The 11,271-nt window shown below is 42.6% G+C and overlaps 1 protein-coding gene across 2 annotated transcripts; it reads right to left on the bottom strand.

Annotated features, from left to right (window-relative positions):
- Positions 1 to 6,473: 6,473 nt before the first annotated feature.
- Positions 6,474 to 8,578, bottom strand: LOC112902882 (indole-2-monooxygenase-like). Of its 2 annotated transcripts, none has more exons than XM_025972074.1 (2): positions 7,606 to 8,578; positions 6,474 to 7,287 (listed from the first exon to the last, which is right to left on the bottom strand). In XM_025972074.1, the coding sequence occupies exons 1-2, from the start codon at positions 8,515 to 8,517 to the stop codon at positions 6,661 to 6,663; spliced, it is 1,539 nt and encodes a 512-aa protein (XP_025827859.1). In that variant the 5' UTR covers positions 8,518 to 8,578; the 3' UTR covers positions 6,474 to 6,660. The 2 variants fall into 2 exon arrangements, with proteins under 2 accessions (XP_025827859.1, XP_025827860.1); XM_025972075.1 differs by having other exon boundaries at positions 7,220 to 7,287; positions 7,596 to 8,578.
- Between the last annotated feature and the right edge of the window lie 2,693 nt (positions 8,579 to 11,271).

Below are 11,271 nucleotides of genomic sequence, written 5' to 3'. Positions count from 1 at the left end.
TCAGAATCATGTAGTGTCTTCCAACAGAAAGGTATTTTTTTATTTTCATGCTTTATCATAAATGTATTTCTTGGCTATAATGTTGTTTTCAAATTGCAGAGAGTTTGATGTGCTGAACCAAACCATGTAGATGTTGTCTGTCAACAGAGGGATGAATTTGTAATTAAATCTCACTCCTAATGCAAATACCTTTCATCTTTTGTACATACGTGTACATACATGAATTGGTGATCCAGTTCTGTCCAACAAAATTGTTATCAAGTTGTTGCTTTGTCACTTAACAACACCCTGTTAGCAATAATCCTGTGCGTTCTTGAATCTGTCCAGGTTCATAGAGTCTAAGTGCAGAGTCTTTAGTAGCAGATTTCCAGCTGCTAGTTAGTGAGAATAATAGCCAAATCAAAGTAGTAATGTTTGTAGCTATTAGCTGATTGGCCCAGGTTAATTTGAAGAGTTCGGCTGGGATCAAATAGGATAAAAAAATCAAAAAAGGCAGCAAGCATTTGCAGCACCAAAACCAGTGTGCACGTGTGTGTTCTTTGTGTGTGAGCTCCTGAGCTACCTGTGAGCCTTCTTGGCTTTCACACCTTACTATTAGCTGACTATATTTTAATATTTTTATCTAGTGTCTTAAATTTGTATGAGTTTTTGTTGGATCCAGTGTCAAGGTGATGGAAATCACATAGGGTTCTCAGATCAGGAAGCATAGCCATCATCCCCGCAATGCTCTACTAATGATTTTAGACAAAAAGAGGTACACCATTCTGGCGAAATGAATTACATGTGTTATATTTGCCAAATGTTACATTCATTCAATAGGATTATTGCAGTCCATAACTCTGTTCAAGCTGAATCGTTGAATAAGTATATGCTAGCCTGCAATGTTTCATTCATTTAGTTGATTATTTCACTGTAGCACTATATAAATTCAATATATTCACTTGCGTTCAGTTTGATGTGTATACACGGAACTCAAGTGATGGTAGGATAACAACAAAAGAAAGGTATGTGACAAACACACTTCTGCATTTATTGAAGTAATATCTTTACACAGAACTTGGTATAATTTAGCATATGAGTTCATATCTTATTTCAAATGATAAAACTCAATAAGGAGCACCCCAAGAGACTATATCCAAGACACAACAAGTTGCAACTCATGACAAGGCTACAAGCCATAAGCGTCCAAAATATACACTACCTCCTCCTATTAAGGTGAACAAACATACTAGGAATTGTTCAAATTTGATTGTGTTTATACATCTGATTTCTTTTGATCAGTAAGTGACTTTATTCATTCAATGCAGGTTGGATCCACAGTGATACTTAAGTCACTTAAGTCAGAAAGCTACCCAAATAATTTGAGCTCTAGTCCAAAAGTAAATGTTGGTGGAGTTGAGCTAGGAAACCAATTCTACAAAGTGCGTGTCAATCATCCTATCATACAAGATGAGCCATTAGTAAGGCCCATGACTGGCTACAACATCATTGGTGATGCCTATGCTAAAGGAGTACCAGTTGCTTGGCCTTCTATTTATGTATGTTATGACTAGCTCAATGTTACAACTAGCTTCCTCTACGTAGGTGGAAATGATCAAAGTTACAACTAGCTTTTCTCTGTGCAGGTTGAAATGATCAATGGTTGAATCGTATATTTGAATGTGAAAAAGATTGGATCAAGAAGCCAAGGATTTGAATAATATTGCATATTTATGTTTCAATTTCGTTTCCACTAGTCCAGACTTGTAGAATTCACTACTATTTACATTTGTTATATAGAATCATGCCCGTTTGTAAATATATATTACATTTTGTGAACAAATACAATGTTTCCTTTCTACAATCAATGCAGCTTCCCATGATAATTGGAAATTTTGGTTTTTGTCATTGTGCAATGTGTAATATTCCTTGAAAAAATGTCATGTCATCGTTATATGACATACACAAGTGTATAGAAGTTAATTTTATTCCAATTTTTGAATATGTTATAGTAGGTAAAGCATGTGTTACGAACCATGTGTTCCAAAAGTTCAATACATTGTCCTGGCAAAGTGTTACTGCCCAATGTGCAAGTGTTACTAGAGCTTTAAAAAAATGTTACACAAGAGGACCATTGTAACACTTAACACGTGTTCCATTAGACCAGTAATTGTGTAGCATTTGAGTAACACTTTTTTTAATGTAAAGGAACACATTATTTTGTTCCAATTGATTAGACTGTAGTAACAACAGCTATAGTAACACTAAAAGGATGTGTTACTAGGAGACCTAGTAACACTTTTATAGAGCTACAGTAACACAATTTGATGTTACTAAAACCATGTTCTGTAGTAGTGACTTACCTTGTTTAGATAATTTCCAGAAAGGTTCAGCTAAAACCAAGCTTAAATTAGTGGTACTAAAATTGATTTATGCTAAACTTTATGAATCATGATAAGCCAAAAGAGTGCATAACATACTGAATTCAACATTTACCACAATAGCGATGCACTAAGTCAGTTTCTGTCAAATAGATAGAAAAGTTAGCACCCAACTGGACTAGGGAGAATTTAAAGCATCTAACTGAACACATCCAGATTCCATATACATAATTTTTTTGCAAATTTGACAACAACCCAGCTAGCAAGTCAAATGAAATGTAATCGCTAGAGCAAGATATACAGCTACATTACTAATTTAACTTTCAGAATCCTGATTCAGACTTTCAGAGGCCTAATAGAACGAATGGACGTCCTAGCAGGTTAGCAAAATTAGCATTATGGAATTTCAGCTACAAGTAGCATACAAGCAGCAACAATCCATGGCCTTCTCGATGACACCCAGTAGCAGCAGCAAGAAAAAAGAAAACGTTTGTGAAGAACCTGGTGGTGGCTCACCTGTCGACCTTCACCGCCTTCCTCGAGCGCACCATAGCCGCAGCAGGTCCAGCAGCCACCATTGCTCGAGCTTGTTGGTGCAGTGCAATTTCTAGAGCTCATTGTTGACGGTTCTTAAGTCAAAAATTTCAACTGTCAACTTCTGGATCCTTTAATATAAAAATAATCACCAAACTTAGCTATAGGGTTTGATACTAATTATTTCCACAAGTTTTAGTGAAATATGTTTTGCAAGCACCCACAAGTGAAATACTAGAGAAAACATGAGTGAACGTAGAAGAACCACACAGAAGATCCCATCCTGCGTCTCACTTACAAAACGGGCCCACTTATCAGATCACATCGATGTTTCAAGGCGGCAACACCCAAAGAATAAGATCAAGACCCACATGTCAGCGTCTAGAACAAAGGCGGTGCAGAGGAGGGGCCACCAAGGTTCAGCGACCCCTAGGGTCGGCCGAACCTTGCCTGGCTCCCGTCCAGGTGCAGCTTGGCAGGAGAGTCGTTCTTATCCTCTTGAAGTCGGTGCCCAGCGTTTCCTTGTATACTTCGGCCCCAAACCAACCTTAGAGAGTATAAAAGGAGGAGAGCCCCTCACCCACAAAACAACATATTTTGGAGAAGAAGAAGTAGAGGGATCCTGCCTTACATTGTAAAATTAGGATAGAGAGTGTGTGAGGAGAAGGATTGGAGAAGAGCCGAACTTGTCGGCCTCTCTTCTTCCTTGTACCTTGGCAGGTACGAAGCTTTCAGTACTCAAGCTCCACGATGTTGTAGGGGTAGGCGGCAGGTGGTGACAGCCCAGATCGTCCACCATGTTCCGGCATGGTTTGTGCATCTCTCCATATTCGGGTTTCGGCGCAAAGCTGTTGGCCAGAATCGCTCGGCAGACCAAGGTGAGCTGGTGCCCGAAGTAGGCGAATAGTAGCCGTTCTTAGGTAAACCACACGCCCAAGGCCATTCTATCTCTTGTTCTTCAAGGTAAACTGGCTAGGAAGCCGTTATACCTCCATCCCCTGAGAAAATACAATACTCTGAATACTCTCCGGGTGAAGTGCTACAGCGGTATATCCATGCGCTTGCAGATTTATTTGTAATTGTTAAGAAATACCAACACTCATCCCACCACCGCAATAGTTCTTGATCTCGCAGATCAGGAGATAAGGATACAAGAAACCAATCCAAGAATCATGTACTGCAGGGGTGGACACCAATCCAAGAAGGCCTCAACTACTCCTATCCATGGCAAAACACGTGCCCTCCTCCCCACGCTGCTGCTGGTCTAGGGCTTACCTGTCGCCGCCGCCAGCTGCCATAGGGGGATCAGGAGATTGAATCCCAAACCTTAGAAAGAGAAACAAGAGAAGGGTGAAGGAAGGAAAGGCTCACTAGGAGGCACCGCTAGAGCTGGATCCGCGACTAAAGCGACCGGCGTTAGAAGTCCTCTCTGGCGCACATCACTCGCTCGCTGTGCTGCCCGCATGGCTGCCTTGGACCAGTACAGGAGTAATAGATGTGCCGTCCAGGGGCGCTCCTGCCAGGCGGAGGTGGAGCCACGCGCCCGTGCCTGACGCACTGCCGCCATGGAGCCCCTAAATGGCGTGCCGGCCCGGAGCGTTGCTAGCAGCAAATGGCTGCGCGGGCACGGCGCGAACGGCACCTGCTCCAGCCCGCCAGCTGCGGCGCAGGTGCCGGCAGGAGCAGGAGCCGGTTGGGGGTGAGGAGGAGGCGGGCGGTGGGGGAACTGGGGCAGCGTAGATCTGAGGAGGGGGTGGAGGCAGAGACGAAGGTGGAGGCAGAGACGGAGGTGGGAGCAACGAAGGTAGGAAGATAGAGAGGTAGGGTTTTGAGTTGGTGGATGATCGATCCAAATCGTTGGATCAAAGTTGGATGGCCAGGAGAAGTCAGGCCTTTGCAGAAAACGGCCCTAATCAGGTTTCTTGACCCGTTTAACATTTTTCTTTTTTTTATTTTATTGCAGGAGTGTGAAGTAACATAAAAAATAATTATCTTATATATATTAATATATTTTTTATATGTAATAGAGTAGATCTAAGATGTCTTGTAGAAGTTTTAAAATTTTTGGAACTGATTTACTTTTTTTTCTATAAGTTAAATGAATTTCTACATGGTTATCGAAATTAGTTCCAAACTGAAAAATATGCGCATCTAATAAGATACAAAAAATTGTAAAAAATTATATTTAGACTCATATATTCCATTCTAGTCTATTTCCTAGAGATAGATGCAAAATTTAACTGTTTTCTAGGGATAATTTGAACTTCTTTCTCCAAATTACCATATAATAATTACAGTAATATCTAAATTTGGTCAGAAAATACTATAAATAGTTTCACAAATGGATACCTCTCTCACATAGTTTCATAAGACTCAATTAAAACTTTGCGATTTGAATACCTTATAATATTTTTTAAACTCATATTCACCTCAAATTTAGACATAACCTTATGTTCATCATAATACTAGGAAATATGAAGTTACATTACCAATTGTTATGCAAAACTATGTCTCTCTATTCTCTACTAGGTGGAAGGAAACAAACTATATCGAAAAGATTCAAGAAATAGCAATTAACATACAAACAAACATCATTTAATGAAAAGAGCATGATTTTAGAAAAGATTAGATAAAAAACCATTAAGTTTGGAGTTCTTATGAGGGAGAAATACAAGTTACAAGTTTTAATTCTGGATTAAAAGAGAAAGATGAACAATTATGCGTTAGGCATGTCAATCCATGATTCCGTTTACAAAATTAGAGCCAAATTCAACACAAATGAACTTCTAGCACAGTGGTGTAATAACTACCTTCCAAGATGAAGGGTCTTGCCGACCAATGTCTCAATGGAAAATCTAAATATCTATACCGACTGATATGGAGTTGGAAAAATTTGATTTATACCGACTAATAGTTTGACCCAACTATTATGAATCGCCAACAGATGTTTCAATAGAAAATCTAAATATCTATACCGACAAATATGCAGTTGGGAAAATTTGATTTATTGACTGAGAGTCAGTTAGAGATCTTTACCGATCAAGGGTTTATCAATAATTTCCTACTTTTAGCGACGCACGTCTGATGCTATTTTGGTGTTGTGGTATAGTGATGGAAGTGATATCAGTTGTTGCGTGTACTATGCATGATAGCTGATACACGAATCAAACGGAAGTACAAGGCATCACATGATAGGGGCGGGTGAAGATTAGACCATCAGTGGTGTCTAGTGGGTGGACCGGATGACTAGTATTGGTACGAGGGGTGCGAAAGTGGTGCCAAGGCAGCATTATTTTGGGGCATGAGGGGTTAGGTCAGACACCCACTTAGCCACTTTCTTGGAGCTTACCACCAATTACATGGACACCTCAATTACTAGAACAAGGGAGAAAGGACCCTGAAGGGAGAAACTAGAAGTGGTAGATCACCATGATAAATAGGAAAAATGGAAACTCCAGAAACTCTAGTTCAAGTTGCTCTGCTAGCAGTCTGCCCAGATTGTCTTATGGTTTTTGTTTCGAATAGAACACATGAAGAATTGATGAACAAGTTCTTTACCAAAACATGCTCTATGTTGCTTCTTAATTTTCTCATAAATTTGTAGAAGTCGATGTATTCGTGGATGGAAATAAATACCACGTGCAACTAAACAACTACAATTGGTTGGATGCACATGGGTGGGTGGCAAATGGAAAATAGATGTAACAATACAAAATAAGTACATACCAAATTGTTAGATTATTTATTATGCACCCAATATATCTATCTAGATGTCTTGAGCCACGCGTGGGACAAGAAGAAGTTTCTCCTTCCGGTGAACATCCATCCCGAATACCTCGGTCATATCAACATCCGGCAACCCTTGCGGCAGCTCCCAGTTAAAGTGGTAGATGAGGTTTGCCACAATGAGTTTAAAAGTGACGGTCGCAAAGGTTACACCTGGGCACATCCTCCGCCCTGATCCAAATGGCAAGAAACGGAAGTCGTTCCCTTGGTAATCGGAAGCAGCTTCCAAGCCTTCGTCCAAGAATCGTTCGGGCATAAACTCCTCTGCACTCTCGCCCCAGCATGTGGTGTCCCTTCCTAGAGCCCACGCATTGATGAGCAAGCGGGTCCCTGAGGGTATGGTGTATCCCTCTACGTCACAGTCGGCCGTGGAGAAGTGAGGCAACAAGAGAGATCCCGAGGGATGCAACCGGAATGTCTCTTTCATCACCGCACTCAGGTAGCTCATGCCGCTGAGGTCATCTTCGGTGACGAATTCTTTCCCCTTGGTTTTGCAACTCCTCACCTCGTCTTGCAGCTTGGCCATTGCATGGGGATTCCGCAACAGCTCGGCCATGGCATAGTCCAGCGATATGTAGGTTGTGTCTGTTCCAGCTTCAAACATATCCTGCATGTATATGTATACCATCAGAACAATAGGTCATAATACAGTTGTAATGTTCCAGCTTCAAATACATGATTCCTGTAACAAGCAAACTTGTTAATTTTAAAACTAATTAGTAGCACTCTCTAAACATCAACATTTAAGAAGGGAGCTATAAATTTTCAATAATAAGATCTGCTATGAAATATATTTTCATAGTACATTTATTCAGTGTCATATATCCTAGTGCTATATATACTACTATTTTTCAAGTTGGTAAAAAATATAAGATATTTGATTTAGGATAAAACTAAACATATATATATGTGTACCCATCCGTACAATCAATATTGCCTTGATGTTGTCTCTCGTTAGGTTGTACTCATCTTGAACGGAGAGCAGGACATCTATGAAATCAGCTTCTTCCTCTGTCACCGCCTGGCCGGCGTGCTTGTCGATGAGATCGTCCAGCAATTCGTCCCATCTCTTCTTCTGCTTCACGGCCTTGGCGCACACGACCCTCCTCACCATGTCCAGCCTCGCCAAGCTCGGGAAGTAGTCGTCCAGGTTAAACCCCGACAGGAGCTTGGAATTGGTCTTGAACAGCTCCCGGAACAGCTTGTTCCTCCCTTCCTCCCTGGGCAGCCTGCCGAGCACGGCCTGGCAGACGACGTCGTTGGAGTAGTTGCTGAGGACCTCGCTGAGGTCCACCGCCGTCGACGCGGCGGCGGCGTCCCTCATCCGTGCCAGGACCAGCCGCACCTCGTGCTCGCGGGCGGGGCGGAAGGAGCGGACCTTGCTGGTGGTGAGGAGGTGGATGGCGGCGATCTTCCTGGTCCGGCGCCAGTAGTCGCCGTAGGGGGCGAAGGCGACGTTGGTGTTTCCGTAGAAGAGGATGTCGCCGACGGCGGAGTGCGGCCGGGACGCGAAGACGTGGTCGTGCGTACGCAGGACGGTCTTGGCGGCGGCAGGGGACGACACTACCAGCGTCGGGACGGCGCCGAGGCGGAGGAGCATCACGTCCGGGCCGTGCCGCCGGGCGAGGTTGCGGAGGGAGACGTGGGGGAGGGCGCCGACGAGGTGGAGGTGCCCGATGATGGGGAGCCGGGACGGCGGCGAAGGGAGCTTGTTGAGGAGCTTCTCTGCTCGCGACCTCAACGTCGCCAGGCGCACGGCGATGACGAAGAGGACGAGGAGGAGCGACAGGGCCAGAGGGGATGCATGTTCTTGGAGGTGTGCTAGCACTAGAGCCATGGCTGCCCAGATGCTGAGCAGCTTGCTTGCTCGTCCGGTTAATGCCTATTCGTTGCCACTTTCGTCGTGCTCGGAATCAAGATTTACGGGAGAAGAGGAATATATATACAGCTCGCTATAAGCTCCACGTATAATGAGACATATGGGTGAAACAAATAAAGTGGCGCTTATGTGACACGCGTCCAACTGCAATCCTACCTTCTCACCAGGTGTCTCCTCTCCCGTCTCTGATGTTACCATCCGGCATGGGCCATGACATGATATAAGGCGGTGGGGTCTGGTGGATGTAGCTACTCTGGCAACGCTTCTTGCTGTCTCTCAGGACAATGGGTGCAATGACCCTGTGAATTTACAGTTGTTTGGCTGCTTGTACAGGCAGAAGCACCGTGCCACCAAGAGAGAAGCTCATATTCTTACGTATCCATCTAATTAAGATGACAAAATATTTATTACATCAACAAATGCCGGATGATCCTTTCATATTATATACAACCATTGCAGTGGTGGATCATGTGATCACCCGCTGCTATAAAACAATTTCTAGAAGTGTATTGGGTGCTACGTACATTACCCATCGTTATTATTGGGTGTGGGTGAACTTCTCATCTATCTAAAAGACAGGATGCTCCCTCCTATGAACCATTTCTATAGTAGTGTATGCTTGTGTCGTTTGTTTAAAAAACCTCTAGACGATTAATTGTTATGGACGGAGCAAACACTATTTCAAACTTGTTGGATCTCACCAGGCAGGGAACTACCAGTGAGCTAGAATCCATCATCAATCGTACGTCTATGACTCACGCGTTGCTTTGGCTTATGCTAGCTGGTAGACCACCAGTACCCATGCATATCACATGCAGCACTAGCTTCATGCTTGCCCGGATCGGATCTGAGAATCGGACGAACGACAATAATGAATTGCAGAACTGTCTCTTGCTTTGCTGACAACATGTGCTTCGCGTGAGACTAAGCTCCGTTTGGCGCGGCTCCTTTCAGCTCGGGCTTCTGCACTGTAGCAAGAGGAGCCGGAGGAGCCATATTTTACAGCTCCACCAGCTCCCACTGCATAATATAAAAACGGCTCCAGCTCCGTGAAAGCTGGAGCTGTTTAGAAAACTGCCATTTGGCGCTGAAGGAGCTGGTGGTGGAGCTCCTCACATAGCCGTGCTAAAGAGCCCCTAATGCGTGCGCCGCTGGCGCTCAGCACTGCAAGCGCGGACCTACTACGTACCTGAATTGTCCGCTCTGGCTATCGCGTCGGTGGCAGCAGCCTAATTCTTGGTCTAGCTGGAAAATTAATGTAGGTCTCGCTGCATGCATGCATGTCTCCAGAGCACTCGAGCAACACGAGAGGCAATCTGACATCCATATATATTTCCTTTTTCTTCCGGTTATAGGCCGTACGTGCATGCGGCCACATGCATGTGAATAATGATTATTTATGTCGGGTAGGTGGCACCGACCGAGGAAGGACCAACGTAACCCTTCACGTGAATCGCGTGGATGCCGCCAAAAACTGCATTACAATATTCTACAAACGGATGCATAATGCCACATATATACCAATAATATAAGCACCTTCATTCGTTCCTTTCCTGGCAGATGGCAACAACAATGCTAACAAAAAGGCATAGTACAAGCACGTAGACACGGTCCATACTCTATATACCAATGATCGTCAGCTCGTTTGTAGTTTATTTACTGAGCATACTTAACCCTTACTATTGTCTGCATGTGTCCAATTAGTTCCATCTGAAATACGACCACATCACACCACCACTTCAAAACCGATTTGCATGGGTCTACAATTTTGTAGTATAACTTTTTCATTTAAGATTTTTTAACAGTCTAAAAAATTATTATAAGCTTTTAATTTCAAAATCTAGAAGTTTTGATTTTTTTCAAACAACCTCAGATGTAGAGTTGTTCGTATCATAGTTGCAGTGGTAAGATCTAAAATTTTAAAGCTTATTTATTATTTATTTAAGACCATTTAGGATCACAAGATCATTTAATAGTTATACCCTACGCATGGCTATAACTATATAGTATTTCATATAACTAAAATCATACTTTGAGGTTTCACAATCTTAACCTTTATATACACACACAGTAACTATAAGTAGAAAGTTTCACTTTTTTATCTGTTTTGCTATATTTAAATATTTAAATAAATTTTCAGAATAAAATATATCCGCCCCGGGAAATGGATTTTTAGGAGCGGGTGGTGGCGTCATCCGCTCCTATAAATCGATATCAGAGTTAATATAAACGAATAGCATACTTTATAGAGTCACAAAAGAATGTATAGTGTAGTTGAGAGGAGGGTATGGCTGAAACGTGAGGTAAGCGGTTTGAACCCCGGCTTACACAAGTGTTCATATATTTCGTCAAAAAATTATACCTCGGTAGTGGAAGGGCTTGTGATGGTGTCGGTTGGCTGCGATATTTTTTTCTTTTTCTTTTGCGATTTTAAAAGTTTTTTTTATTTTTTCATTTTTAGAAATCGATTTGTAGGGCGGGTAATCAATTTCCTAGGATGAACGCGGTTCTTTTTATCCGCTCTTGCAAACTGCTATTTCTACTTGCGAGAAAAGCAACGACGGTTACTGAACACCCCTACGTAGGACCCCTTTTTAGTAGTTTACCGTACTTTAAGAACTGAGCACACCTCATACAAATATTGTATTTTGACAATTGAGCACGCGCCTAACTATAACGAAATAATTTGTGCTGGTCAAACCTGAAAAGAAA

This window comes from Panicum hallii, chromosome 8 (assembly GCF_002211085.1).
Source record: "Panicum hallii strain FIL2 chromosome 8, PHallii_v3.1, whole genome shotgun sequence".
NCBI classification, from domain to species: domain Eukaryota; kingdom Viridiplantae; phylum Streptophyta; class Magnoliopsida; order Poales; family Poaceae; genus Panicum; species Panicum hallii.
Note: the sequence above shows the minus strand (reverse complement) of the source record. Positions and strands in the feature narration are given on the sequence as shown.